The 15,141-nt window shown below is 49.2% G+C and overlaps 1 protein-coding gene across 2 annotated transcripts in view; it reads left to right on the top strand.

The window, feature by feature from the left end:
• The first annotated feature begins 483 nt into the window (after positions 1-483).
• LOC148777943 (epididymis-specific alpha-mannosidase-like) overlaps positions 484-15,141 on the top strand; it is a 46,615-nt gene continuing 31,957 nt past the window's right edge. For both annotated transcript variants that reach the window (XM_088836547.1, XM_088836546.1), the window contains exons 1-5: positions 484-621; positions 2,035-2,181; positions 5,192-5,297; positions 13,442-13,614; positions 14,008-14,096. In XM_088836547.1, the coding sequence (XP_088692673.1) occupies positions 484-621; positions 2,035-2,181; positions 5,192-5,297; positions 13,442-13,614; positions 14,008-14,096 (653 nt within the window). The remainder of the gene's footprint in view (positions 622-2,034; positions 2,182-5,191; positions 5,298-13,441; positions 13,615-14,007; positions 14,097-15,141) is intronic.

Here is a 15,141-nt window from a genome sequence, read left to right as displayed (position 1 = left end):
AGTCTCAGACTGGGGGATTCATGTGAAGGAGAGTGTATCACGGCAAGCTTCCTGGTGGTGGCAGGCCCCACACTGAGAGTTACGATTTGCAGGGCAGTGTCAAGGAGTCAGTCCAGTGGGTTGGGAGCAGGGATGGGCAAGATGCCCAGTGGGAAATGCTGGGAGAGGCCTAAGGGAGGGATATGAGGACTGGGGCGAGGAGAGCCAGGCCCGGCCAGTGGGAAGCTGGCAGTCTTCCCAGGGAGGCAGTATTTGGGGTTTGGCTAAAGGCAGACGGTCAGGAAACCGCAGATGGAGCAGAGTGCTGCAGGGCAGTGAGCGAGGGCCACCCACCTGCCCTGATCAGGTGACAGCATCTGTGTGGGTGTCACTCCTGGTTTCCTTCCCACTGCACCCACCAAAGGGTGGTGGCCCAGTCAGCTGGCAGGAGGCCGGGCCCTGCAGGCAGGCAGACGTCCTCTAGCCCCTGTGCTGGCTGAGGAGATGGAACTGCGGGGCTGGCTGCCTCTGCTCCTGCAGTTGGGCCTGATGTGGGCCCTGAAGGCTCGGCATGAGCCCCAACTGAGGGTATTCGTGGTTCCCCACAGTCACATGGACGTGGGCTGGCTGCACACCGTACAGGTAGGTGCCCCAAGTGACCCCTGAACACCTCTTGAAGCTGTGGTTCTTTTACCATCTGGACTCCAGAGTGGGTTTGTGTCCCGGGTCTCTGCCATCGTGGAGTTCAGCCTAGGGTCCACCTCCCTTGTCTATGGCCTGGCTCTGGGCTTCTGTGGTGGTTCAGATGGTAAAGAATCTGCCTGCAATGCAGAAGACACGGGTTCGATTCCAGGGGTGGAAAGACATCCTGGAGAAGACAATGGTAACCCACTCCAGTATTCTTGCCTGGAGAATTCCAAGGACAGAGGAGCCTGATGGACCGCAGTCCGTGAGATCACAAAGAGTGGGACACGGCTGAGCAACTTACATGGGCGGGCTGTGGACAGGGGTGAGTGTGTCCCCGCCGCAGTGCTTGGAAGGTGATCCTCAGTTATTCCTGAGTGAATGCATGAGCCAGGGCAGAGGAAAAGAGGGACAGGCTGACTTCCATGAGTTTCTGGCGCAGGAAACTGAGATGAGCACCCAGGCCTGCACAAGCGCTTTCCGGAAGGCGGAGGGCAATAAGTGCATAGGACCGCTCTGTGACCGTGGATACAGTACCTTCCATGAGATGTTAATAAGGGAGTCGCTCATTTTAAAGGGAGTCGGGCAGCAAGAGGCCCTGAGGCCGAGTGTTGAGTCTGGTCCCGGCTCACCCACCTGCGTGCGGAACTGCTGATGTGCGGGAAGCATGCTCGTCACCCCCAGTTTACAGAAGGGACACTGAGGCCCGGGGTGGGGTGCCGCGCAGTCAGCAGACATCGCCGCCCTGTCCACTGACTCCCTCCCAGGGCTCCTTGCATTCCTTTATCGGCATGTCTGGGCACCACGGTGAGCCAGCCTGACCCAGATGGGAGCAGACAGAGTTCCATCCTGGGGGCTCCCAGCCTCTGGGGAGGAGATAGATCCAGAGAGACGATTCGCGAGGTCAGCTCCTCTCAGCCTCAGCTCTTGACACACACACTTCCCCATCATTTCATCCCAGGTAGGCCCATCAGAGTCCCTGGACCTCACTCCTTGGGCCCCGTTGTCAACTGGTGTGTCCTGCAAGGCAGGCGTGGTCAGCACGCCCCTAGGGACTGGGCTGGCATGACCCTGTGTCATGTAGAGTGTCTGTCTCCTCATGACTGTCCTCAGGGGCCGGCTCCCATCTAAGGGGGTCCGCCCGGGTCCTTCTCAGTGCAGGGCTCACCCCCATCCAGCACAGAGTGGACACCGGGCTCCCTTGTTTGAGGAGCAGGGGGAGCTGATTGCAGGGTCTGGACAGGCTTGGTGGGAGCGCCAGGGGCCCCCGGACGGCGTGTCTCCCTGGACGTTCCTCCTCGGCCCCTGGTCCACGCCCTCTGGCTTCCCCCACGGGTCTGGACTGATGGTCTCTCTCCCTCCCCACCCCAGGAGAACATGCAGGCTTATGTCACCAACGTCTACAACTCCGTGGTGGAGGCGCTGACCCTTGAGGAGAATCGCAGGTTCATCGCCGTGGAGCAGGAGTATTTCCGGCTGTGGTGGGATGGCGTCGCCTCGGACAGGCAGAAAGGCCAGGTAACGCTGCCCTCAGGGGTTCCTCACCAATCAGATGAGAGCAGGACCCCCGGGGACAACCCTTCAGAAAGCTCCTGGGTTGTGGTCCGTGTGGCCAGGGTGGGGCTGCATAAACCAGGAGGCCTCAACCCGGTGGGGCTGTGCCCAGGGTTCGTTTAGTACAGGTTTGTGGTCAGCCCCATGCCCAGGGGACAGGTTTGTGTTTGATCCTGCCTCTCTGGTTCCTCCTGAATAATTGCAGCTCTGGCAGCCCAACCAGGCACTCAGCTGGTGTGAATGGGGTCACCTCTGACACTACGCGCTCTGGGGCGACATGTGTTCACACCTTCTGACTTCATTCGTGGATCTGCGTGGCCCCCATGGGCACCAGAGCCCAGGACCAGGCAGGGGAGCTGGAGTCCCTGTGGATTAACCTCCGGGGCTGATTAACTCCATGTCACAGGGGGTCAGAGGTCCTGGTCCAGGGAGGGGCAGCTTGGGGCCAGGTCCTCCCCCCGATCCCTGTGTGATCACAGGCGGGGCTGGCTCTTCAGCTACAAGTCCCACACTTGGAGGCAGGAGTGACCTCCCTTCTCAGAGAGGCTGTGCCCAGAATGTGCCCATGATGTAAGCACCGATGGTGCCTGTGGGCATGGTCCCCTCCAGGCATCACCTGCCCTCAGAACAGTGGCTGATGGTGAAACAGAGGCTCAGCCACCTGCTCAAGGCAGAGAGTTCAGACGGTGAAGCAGGGTGTCCACCAGGTCCCCAGAGGGGATGTGACCCTGCAGCCTGTGGAGCCGAGAGGACGACTCCCATCTGATGGGCTCTGCCGCGTGCCAGGTGCTGGGCTCAGGTCTGACTCCTTCCCACAGCCAGCACGCTGAGGACCCTTATCCTACTGCACAGAGCTGGTCCAGGTTCAGAGAGGGTAGGCATCTCTCTCAAGGTCACACAGCTTATACCTGACAGGTGGATTCTGGGTCAGTTTGGTGAATCAAGGCATATCCCTCTGGTGTCCACTGGACAGTTCTGCCGTCTTTACATGGATGCGTCCAGACGCAAGTCCATGATCCTACTCCCACAGCTAGGTGTGCTGGCTGAGACCCAGACAGGAAATTCCATCATATGTCCCTGGAAACTAGCGCTGTTCCCTGAGCTGTGTGGGCTGAATCCCAGTGCCCGGATGGGCCCAGCATGAAGCAGGTGCACATTTTAAACAGCACACGGCAGGTGTCATTCCACATTTCTCGAGTGAATGATCTGCAAAGACAGTGCTTTCAGATCACATCAAAACCACGGTCTCCCCAGAGCATGGTGTGCTCAGTGTCAGGGTCCTTGACTGCACTTATGCTTCCACTCTTCCCTTCTCTCACGGATATCTTTTATCGTCCACACCATGAGGTTTGTGGGATCTCAGTCCCCCAGTGAAAGTGAAGGTGAAAATCGCTCAGACGTGTCCCACTCTTTGAGACCCCATGGACTGTATCCTGCCTGTCTTCTCTGTACATGGAATTCTCCAGGAAAGAACACTGGTGTGGGTAGCCACTCACTTCCCTAGCAGATCCTCCTGACCTAGGGGTCAAACCCGGGTCTCCTGCATTGCAGGCAGATTGTCTACCATCTGAGCCACCAGGGAATCCCAAAATGTAATCAAACTCACGTCCTTGGCACTGAAAATATGACCTACATTCTGGACCACCGGACAATGCTTCTCATTGGTGTATTTCAAAATATTTGTTAGCCAATCATGTGACAAATACAATCTGAAGACCGCTGTACAAAATAAGTAGCCTGATATCCTCAAAACTGTAAATCTTCTGAAGGCAAAAGAACGGCTCAAGAAGTATTGTAAATTAAAGAATGAAAAAGAGAACTGATCCTAAAACCAAATCATGAACCTAGATTGAATCTCGCATCAGAGAAAGGACATTAGTGGAACAAGTGGCAAAATTTGAGTGAGGTTTCTTAATTCAATAGTAGACTTATGAATCGGGATTCCCATGTGGCTCAGTGGTATACAACCTACCTGCCAATGCAAGAGACACAAGAGATGTGCGTTCGATCCCTGGGTCAGGAAGATCCCTTGGAGAAGGAAATACCAATCCACTCCAGTATTCTTGCCCAGAAAATTCGATGGACAGAGGAGCCTGATGGGCTACAGTCCATAGGACTGCAAAGAGTCAGACATGACTGTGTGACTGAGTACACATGCACATATAATTAGCGTGAAATATCCTGAGTTTTGATCATTATGTAGCAACTGTAATCTTTTATTCTTATTAAAACCATACTGAAGTATTCAGATAAAGGCATGCTGTTGCTAACTTATACTTTCAAAAGGCTTAGGAAAAACATAATATGTGTAATGATATGTGGGGGTGTTAAGGGAAATAGATACAAATACTAGCAATTAGACAATCTGGCGGAGAAGGCAATGGCAAGCCACTCCAGTACTATTGCCTAGAAAATCCCATGGATGGAGGAGCCTGGTAGGCTGCAGTCCGTGGGGTCGCTAAGGGTCGGACACGATTGAGCGACTTCACTTTCACTTTTCACTTTCCACTTTCACACATTGGAGAAGGAAATGGCAACCCACTCCAGTGTTCTTGCCTGGAGAATCCCAGGGACGGGGGAGCCTGGTGGGCTTCCGTCTATGGGGTCACACAGAGTCGGACACGACTGAAGTGACTTAGCAGCAGCAGCAGCAGATAATCTGGAGATGGATTTATGGGAGTTCTGGGTACATTTCCCACAAGTTTCTCATACTTTTGGCATCATTCAAAAGCAAAAGTTGTGAACATATGTGCCTGTGTATACGCCTGACGAAGCAGCAGGCATGGCCAGGAGCTGTTCTTGGAGCTGGACACAGCGCTGACCGGGACAGACAGTGTCCCGCTTTTGCAGAGTAAATGAGGCTGAGGAGTTTGAAGGAAGGACTGGGAGATGCAGTAGACCTGAGACTAGCAAACATAAACGGCTCAGCCGGGGAGGTGTAACCTGGCCTTTTCTCTCTGCCCACCATGCCAAGGTCCGCCAGCTCGTGGCCGAAGGTCGCCTGGAGTTTGTCCTTGGAGGCCAGGTCATGCACGACGAGGCCGTGACCCACCTTGATGACCAGATCCTCCAGCTCACAGGTTTGATTGCCCTTCCCCAGAGCAGGGTCCCTGTGGCCTCCTGCGGGGCTGGGACTGGGTGTCTGAGCCCTCGTCCTGGGCACCATCTTCCGCCCTCAGCAGGAGACGGTGACGGTCAACACTGTGACTGCTGGCGCCGTGTCCGTGTGAGCCTGAGTGCAGGGGGTAAGGGTGTGGATTCTAGACGAGCCCGCCTGGCTGTCTCCTGACTCTGCTAACTCCCAACCCTGTGACCCTGGGCAAGTGGTGCAGCCTCATTAGGGCTCAGTTCCCTCCTCTGTAAAAGCGCTTCATAGTGATGGAAGATCCACCTTAAAGGGGTGTTATGAAGATTCAGTTCAGTTCAGTTCAGTCACTCTGTCGTGTCCAACTTAAACTGGGATAGTTCAAACAGAGCGTACTGAGTAGAGTTTGTATTGCTGTTCAGTCTCTCAGTCATGTCTGACTCTTTGTGACCACATGGACCATAGTATACCAGTTTTCCCTGTCCTTGACCATCTCCCGGAGTGGCCTCAAATTCATTGAGTCCATTGAATCGTTGATGCCATCCAACTATCTAGTCTTCTGTCACCCCCTTCTCCTCCTGCCCTCAATCTTTCCCAGCATCAGGATCTTTTCTAATGAGTCGGCTCTTCATATCAGGTGACCCAAGTATTGGAACTTCAGCTTCAGCATCAGTTCTTCCAACAAATATTCAGGGTTGATTTCCTTTAGGACTGAGTTATTTGATCTTGCTTTCCAAGATTTTCAAGAGTCTTCTCCAGCACCATGGTTTGTAAGCATCAGTTCTTTGATGCTCAGCTTTCTTTATGTTCCAAGTCTCACATCTGTATATGACTACTGGTAAAACCATAGCTTTGACCCTGTGGCACTTTGACGACGAACTGATGTTTCTGTTTTTGAATGCAATGTCCAAGTTTGCCATAGCTTTTCTTCCAAGAGAAGCTTTATCATATGAACTCCCCAGCCTGCAGATCTTCAGCCTCAGGCCTCACTTTCTGACTGCTTGTTCCTTCTGCCTCCTACTTCCCTTGACCTGCTCCCATAACAGAGTCTCCTGTGCTTTCAGAACAAGGTTTCCTGTTGCTTCACTCAGACTCAGCTGAGGAGTCTCATGGTCCAGGCACTCTCCACTGGGGCCACAATATTCGAGCACCTCCCGTCTTCACCATGAACTACAGGTTGCTTCCACAGTGACCAGTGTCTGATTCTTCTCTGGGTCCCCAGGACTTAGTCCAGGGCTGACAGGGCTGGTGGGCACAGAGGGAGGGAGTAAGCACCGATCTGTCCTCCTCCAGGTGCCCACAGCAGAGGCATCCCTCACCTCTGGTCTCAGCCCACGACGCCCACCGTCCTGAGCATCCCAGAGCTGACCCTGCTGGCCTAACCACAGCAGCCAGAATCCAAGCAAAGTCAGGCTCCCATGCCTGGGACAGGAAGGGAAGTGGAGCCATGGATCCTCCCCAGGGGATTCTCTGGGGCTCCATTTCCAACACCAGCCAGGCTGCCGGGGCCCTAGATGACGGGTCTGACTTCATCTCATGATGACCTCCTGTTCTAAGAACAAGGCATTCACTTAATCCCTTCGGTCCTGCAGTCCAAGAGGCAGTCCTAGAGATGAGGGGTCTTACAAACTCCTGCTCATTGAGGTCAGATTTGAGGCTCAAAAGTTGCTGACTCTTACCCAGCAGGTGAGGGTCTCATTCTGAGCAAGCCTGGCCCAGTCAGTAAGGGGCTTGAGAGCTTAGCCCCTCTCCCAGGAGGGTGAAGCAAGGCTTGCCCATCTGTTCTCTCCTGGGGGCGTCTGAACAGCCCGGGGGCAGGTGCTGCTGTTCACAGCCCATTCTCAAGATGGGGACACCGAGCACAGACAGCTGCAAGGACGTCCATGCGGCCAGCACTCAGAGTGGACTCCAGCCGGGGCCATCTGGCTCTGCTCCGTCTGTAACTTGTGCCCCCAGGCAGGGGTGTACATCTCATTTCAGTGGGGCCTTTTCAAACCATCATCCCTGATTTCCTGGACCACCACTTATGGTTGTGTCCACGGTGTGCCGTGTTTCTCTGATGTGTTGGGCGGGTCATGCTGGATCACACCTCACCAGTCCTGGATCCATTCCCCCCTCTTCACCTTTGTTGAGTCCCTGCTGAGTGTCAGGCCCTGGACAGGAAGAAGGAAGCAAGGAGGTCACCGTGGGCTCAGTCTAAGGTCAAGATGATTTCTCAGGTAGGGGTCAGAATGGGCAGGATCTTGTCGGGAGAGGACAGGCCTCTGACCATCTGCTGCTGTAGCACGGCTTCTCGGGCATGTCTTTTAAAATTTTTCTATTTAATTTTAATTGGAGGTTAATTGATTTATAATATTGTGTTGGTTTCTGCCTTATGTCAGCAAAAATCAGTATACATATGTCTGGTCCCTCTTGAAACTCCCTCCCAGCCACCCACCTCCCACCCCACCCCACCCCACCCCTCTGGGTTGTCACAGAACGCTGCATTTGAGCTCCCTGTGTCATACAGCAACTTTCCACTGGCTATCTAATTTTACATAGGGCGGTATGTGTGTTTCAGTGTTGTTCTCGCAGTTCAGCCCGCCGGCTCCTCCCCTGCTGTGTTCACAGGTCTGTTCTCCGTGTCTGCCTCCACTGCTGCTCATCAGCACTGTCTCTCTAGATGCCATATATGTGTGTGTTAATATTCGATGTTTGCTTTCTCTTTCTGACTTCCTTCACTCTGTATAATAGGCTCTAGGTTCATCCACCTCATCAGAACTGACTCAAATGCATTTTTTTATGACTAACAGTCCATCGCATATATGTACCACAGCTTCTTTATCCTCTCATCTGTTGACAGACATCTATGTTGCTTACATGTCCTACTTATTATAAATAGTGCTGCAGTGAAAACTGGGGTACATGTGTCTCTGTATTTCTCACTTTTTTCCCTGATGAGTCTCTCTAATGGATGGTCAGTTTTGTTTATCTTCTTAAAGAATCAGCTTTTAGGCAGACGCGAGAGACGCCCGGCTCCCGGCGGCGCAGACGCGAGAGACGCCCGGCCCCCGGCGCAACCGACCACGTGCAGAATCGTGGCTGAGAGGAGCTGCCCCGCGCCCAGGGTTAGGGCGGTGGCCGAGAGGAGCTGTACCACGTCCAGGAGGCGGTGGCTGCTTGGGCACCGGAGGGCCGAGAGGAGCTGATCCACATTCAAAGCAGGAGGGGCAGCCTTGAGGAGATACCCCTCGTCCGAGGTAAGGTACAGCGGCTGCGCCTTGCTGGAGCAGCTGGGAAGAGGTACTCCACGACCAAGTGGAATATAAGAATCCAGTGTTCTGGGGAGGAAGGAACAAGATGGCGGAGGGATAAGACGGCGAGACCACTTTCTTCCCCACAAATTCATCAAAAGAACATTTGAATGCGGAGTAAAGTCCACAAAACAACTTCTGAATACTGGCAGAGGACATCAGGCTCCCAGAAAAGCAGCCATTGTCTTCTAAAGGAAAGAGAAGAAATCAAGCTCCACCCACCAGAACACCGACACATGCTTCCCTAACCAGGGAACCCGGACAAGTCACCCGTCCAACCCCACACACAGCGAAGAAACTACATAATAAAGAGAACTCCACAAACTGCAAGAAGAGGGAAAGGCCACCCCAAGCAAAGCAATATAAGCAAGATGAAGAGGCAGAGAAATACCCAGCAAGTAAAGGAACAAGATAATTGCCCACCAACACAAACAAAAGAAGAAGATATAGGGAATCTACCTGATAAAGAATTTCAAATTTTGATGGTGAAAATGATTCAAAATCTTGAAAGCAAAATGGAGTTACAGATAAATAACCTGGAGAAAAGGATTGAGAAGATGGAAGAAAGATTTAATAAGGACTTAGAAGAAATAAAAAAGAGTCAATATACAATGAATAATGCAATAGATGAGATCAGAAACACTCTGGAGGGAACAAACAATAGAATAACAGAGGCAGAAGACAGGATTAGCGAACTAGAAGATAAAATTGTAGAAATAAATGAAACAGAGAGGAAAAAAGAAAAACGAATTAAAAGAAATGAGGACAATATTAGAGACCTCTGGGACAATGTTAAACGCTCCAACATTCGAATCATAGGAGTCCCAGAAGAAGAAGACAAAAAGAAAGACCATGAGAGAATACTTGAGGAGATAATAGTTGAAAACTTCCCTAAAATAGGGAAAGAAATAATCACCCAAGTCCAAGAAACCCAGAGAGTCCCCAACAGGATAAACCCAAGGCGAAATACTCCAAGACACATATTAATCAAATTAACAAAGATCAAACACAAAGAACAAATATTAAAAGCAGCAAGGGAAAAGCAGCAAATAACACATAAGGGGATTCCCATAAGGATAACAGCTGATCTTTCAACAGAAACTCTTCAGGCCAGAAGGGAGTGGCAAGACATACCTAAAGTGATGAAAGAAAATACCCTACAGCCCAGATTATTATACCCAGCAAGGATCTCATTCAAATATGAAGGAGAAATCAAAAGCTTTACAGACAAGCAAAAGCTGAGGAAATTCAGCATCACCAAACCAGCTCTCCAACAAATGCTAAAGGATCTTCTCTAGACAGGAAACACAGAAAGAGTGTATAAACTTGAACCCAAAGTAATAAAGAAAATGGCTACGGGATCGTACTTATCAATAATTACCTTAAACGTAAATGGGTTGCAATTTTCAAAAAGGCTAGGAAACAATTCTCATAGCCATCAATAGTTCAGTGTTGAGTTCATGAATAGTTTTTAAAGTTTGGGACAAACTGTAGTATTTGCTATTTGAAGTACTATTTGTAATTGGCATATTACGATGTAACATTGGTCTTCATTTCCAACTTAAAACGCCTAAAAATGCCTAACAGGTTTTTAGATTTGTGAATTTTAGTTGTAATGTATTTTACGATGTTACTAAACCTGCAGAAATATTGAAATATTTCAGAGAACTTATTCACTGTACATTTAATTTATTTTATTTATAAAAGTTATGAACTGTAGAAAGTTTTACTTGTTGGGTCAAATGCTTGTTGCTTCAAATGCTTGTTGCATTTGAAGTGCTAGTTACAAGAAAATCAAATACCTTCAATGTATAAATGCTATTAAGTTTTTAAAGGACTCTGGAGTATAAGTAAGTTTGTTTAAAGAAATTTAGTCTATTCAACCTGAATCAGCTCTGTCAAACATTAATTAAAAGCCTCATTTTAAAAAAATAAATAAATAAATAAATAATGGTGGTGGGAGGGAGGGTTGGGAAGCTGGCTGGAGGTGGAGGTGGTGAAGTTTATAAATCTAATTAAAAATGAAGTTGCATTTCCATTTTCCAAATCCACCCATCCACCAGCGTACTGTGTCACTAGACATTATGTACGATTTTACTTTGCGACAGAAACCATTACATTTAAAAATTCATTACAGCAAGGTGAGTTAGACACATGATGGATGCAGCTTTAATTCTGCCATATATTATTACAGTTAAAATGTAAATGATGAAAAATATTTTGTGCTTATCAGCATTTATGTGGAAATGTGTTTTACAGTGATATATGATGTTATATTTCTATTATTGTGATGAAAAAAAAAAGCAATACAAAAAGACGAAGTGTTTATTAAAACATGAAAAAAAAGAGAAATAAATGGTTTTGCAGCACTGAAGAGATTATAGAAAGTAAATAAGCTAGATCAGACCTGTTTTATGTAGTAATTTTATAGTTTATTTTAATTATTTCAGTTGTAAAATATTGTTATACTGTTAATTAGTTCTGATTGTTCATATTAAACTATTGTAATGCAAATAAATAAATAAAATTAAAAAAAAAAGAATCAGCTTTTAGGTTTTTTTTTTTTAAATCTTTGTTATTACCGCCTTCATTTCTTTAAATTTGTTTCTGCTCTGATATTTATGATTTCTTCTCTTCTAACTTTGAGTATTTGTTGTTATTCTTTTTCTATTTGCTTTATATGTCAGGTTCGGTTGTTTATTTGATGACTCTCTTGTTTCATGTTTTTTTTTTTCCTTCTCTTGTTTCTTGTTTTGCTGCAAACTTCCTTTTTAGCACTGCATTTACTGAAACCTGTAGACTTTGAGTTGTCATGATTTCATTGTCGTTTGCTTCTAGATATTTTTTGATTTTTCCTTGATTTCTTCAGTGATCTCTTAGTTATTCAGAAGCATATTGTTTAGCCTTCATGTGTTTGTGTTTTTATAGATTTTGTTTCCTGTAACTGATATCTATTCTTATAGCGTGTGGTCAGAAAAGATGCTTGAAATGATTTCAGTTTTTAAACTTTACCATGGTTTGATTTGTCACCTAAGATATGATCTGTCTTGTGCATATTCCAAGCGCACTTGAGAAAAATGTGAAATCTACTGCTTTTGGATGAAATGGTCCAACCGGTCCAACGCATCATTTAAAGCTTCTGTTTCCTTGTAAATTTTTTGTCTGGATGATCTGTCCATTGATGTCAGTAGGGTATTAAAGTCACCCAGTGTTATTGTGTTACTGTTGATTCCCTTTTAACAGTTTTTAGCATTTGCCTTACGTATTGATGTGCTCCTCTGTTGGGTGCATATATACTTATAACTGCTGTAGCTTCTGGCCCCTCGGTCATTATGTGGGATCCTTCACTGACTCTTGTAACGGGCTTTATTTTAAAGTCTGTTTTATCTGATATGAGTATTGCTACTCCCACTTTCTTCTGATCTGCATTTGCATGGAGTGCATTTTTCCAGCTCCTCACTTTCAGTCTGCGTGTGTCCCTAGGTCTGATGTGGGTCTCGTGTAGACAGCATGCACAGGGGTCTCGTTTTTATATCAATTCAGCCAGCCCCTGTCTTTTTGTTGGAACATTTCATCCATTTACATTTAAGGTAATTATTGATATGTGTGATCCTATTACCATTTACTTTGTTGTTTTGGGTTTCTTTTAGGTCCATTCTTTCTCTTGTGTTTTCTGTCTAGATAAGCTCATTTAGCGTTTGTTGAAAAGCTGCTTTGGTGCTGCTGAATTCTGTTAACTTTTGCTTGTCTGGAAAGCTTTTGATTTGTCCTTCAAATCGGAATGCAGTCCTTGCTGGGTAGAGTAATCTTGGTTGCAAGTTTTTTCCTTTAGTCACTTTAAGTCTATCCTGCCACTTCCTTCGGGTCTGCAGAGGTTCTGTTAAAAGATGTGCTGTTAGCCTTATGAGAAACACCTTGTGTGTTGCTTTCCCCTTGCTGCTTTTAATACTTGTTCTTTGTGTTTAAAGTCTGGCAGATGTGGATGATCTTGCCATGACCTATGAGAGTAATGTTAAGTCATCCCTTTAGTCGGGGTCAGTGTCCCCTGAATGAAGCAAAGATTCTGAGTGTGGAATTAGGGGCCACCAAATCAGCACCCATTGGGCCTGCCCTACTGAGACGAACCATCCGGGGTCAGGGTGTGCTCTGCACAGCTCACTGACCCCCCATCCCCGGTCTCCCCTCCCCTCCAGCCGCTCCTTCCTGGTCTCCTCTGTTTCCCATACCCCAGCTGTTGCTCCCATTGGTCCCCGAGTTCTTGGAGCCCACCCCAAGTCCAGCCACCTGGTGGACTTCATCACCTCCTCTGCGCCAGACCCCAAATCCACTCCAGGCTCCCCCCAGCCTCCCAGAAGTCACCCACCTCCTGGTTGGACCTTGTTTGTGGATCTGACCCCATTTCTGCCCCAGAACCCTGGAATCTTCCGGGCCAGAGCCAGTGTCCCAGCCTGGTGAGCTCATCAGTGAAGGGCAGTTTGACTTGGCACCAGGCCCTTGAATTCTGAGTCTTTGTTCTCTCGTCCTAAAATGCAGACTTTAGCCTCAGCTCAGAGTGTTCAGATATTATATTTCAGGAGCATCTTTGGGAAGTTTAATCAATGGCTTCTCAAATCTGGGGACTTCTGTAGTCACCTTGATCTCTGCACATAGGGATGGCATGAAAATCATGAATAAATAGATGAATATTTGGTAATTCTGGGATGGACCATTTGACTTCGTATCTGTTTCAGCGAAAGCCTGCTTGGTCTGGAATAGAATTTCAGCCCTGGAGAAGGGCATGAGGCCTGAGAGAGTGAGGGGGTGAGGGGCCACCATTCAGTCACTGAGTAGTTTTATCTCTTTGCAGAAGGACACAGCTTTCTCTATGAAACATTTGGGGTTCGGCCGCAGTTCTCCTGGCAGGTGGACCCGTTTGGTGCATCCGCCACGACTCCCACCCTCTTTGCCCTGGCGGGCTTCAATGCCCACGTCATCTCCAGGATCGACTACAACCTGAAGGAGGCCATGCAGGATAACCGGGTGAGTGGTGAGCTGCATCTGCTCATCCACGTTCTCACCATCAGAACTGAAAAAAGCTGCTGCACCTATAATGATCCATAGTGAGCTCCCCATGTCTAGGGACATTCAAGCAGAGTTACAGACAGCCTGGCTGGCAGGTCCTGGCAGAGAATCCTGCCCTAAGGAAGGTCAGATGAAAGTATAGGCAAGCACCATCTGGAGGGCCAATACCTCCACCTCCTGTGGCTTTGGGAGGTCAGGGGGAACCTGGAGGAGGGGGCAGCAGAGGGAGATCTTGACCCTGAACCACCGAGAGGAGGAGGTGCGGGCAGCTAGAAGACTCAGGCGGGGTCTGGGGAGGGGAGCGGCAGCCGTGTCGCCCCTGCGCCCTCACTGTTCCCTCCGGGTTTGCAGGAGCTGCAGTTCGTGTGGCGAGGGTCCAGATCCCTGTCGGCGCAGCAGGAAATCTTCACACACGTCCTGGACCAATACGGCTACTGCTCGTGAGCACCTGCCCTGGTTCAGTCCCCGTCCCAGCACCCTCCCTGGACCACCTCAGCCACGCCCCTCATGGCCAGCCCTGAGGGCACGCACTGAGCACCCATCTTACAGAAAGAACAACTGAGGCCTGGACACGCAGCCAAGGTCCTGCGGTAGCAGCTGTAGGGCAGCTGCACTGGGCTCTGGAGGCAGCGCCAAGGCCTCCGTGTCCTCAGCCCTGCTGTGGGCAGCCCTACATCCAGTCCCCTCTGCCCTCTGTGCCTGGGAGGCTGTGGGCAGGGGCTGAGCCCTCGTGAACAGGGGAGGTGGGATGAAGGGGCAGCTGGGAGAAGAACCTGGGGGGACTCACAAGCAGGTTACCAACACTGGGCTCCACTCTGCACCTGGCACCGTTCCTCAGCTTTTCCAGTAACTTTTACTCAGTTACTTTCCCTCAGTCCTCTTAGTGATCTTCATACATTTTATGATCAGGAGACTGAGGATCACAGTGTTTCAAAGTGGTCCTTCCTGTGGGCTGGTCAATGGGCCCTCCTATGTGACTCCTTGCTGCCCAGCATGAATGGCGAGACCCTCACTCGGGGCTGTCCAGAGCCCTGAGGTTCCTTCCTGGGGTCAGAGCTTCCCAAGCTATATTGGAGTCTGAGGATTTTGTTCTACTACTGTATCTTTGTGTAGAATTTTGTGATTCTGTTCATCCTGACTTTTTTGCATTATATTTTATTTCAAAAGTGTGAAAATCTCATCATGGTGATACTGAGATTTTTGCAAGCGTGAAGTTTTGTGCGAAGGCAACTATCTCGCTTGCCTCATTTTGTTCCCAGCCCTGCTCGGGGTCCTTGGAGTAAGATTTGATGGGCCCAGAAGTCACAGGAATGAATGAATGATCACAGGAATCGCACCTGATCCATGTGGAGGAACTGGGGACCAGAGGGTGTGTGCTCCACAGAACAGCTGAAAAATCATGGGCCTTTCAGGGTAACGTGCCCAAGGTCCTTCAGGACTGAAATGTGACACCTTCTGTCCACAGAGCTTTCATCTGCCCATCAG

This window comes from Moschus berezovskii, chromosome 5, assembly GCF_049115385.1.
Source record: "Moschus berezovskii isolate FMDL1 chromosome 5, NW_MosBer_1.0, whole genome shotgun sequence".
Taxonomy (NCBI): Eukaryota; Metazoa; Chordata; class Mammalia; order Artiodactyla; family Moschidae; genus Moschus; species Moschus berezovskii.
Note: the sequence above shows the minus strand (reverse complement) of the source record. Positions and strands in the feature narration are given on the sequence as shown.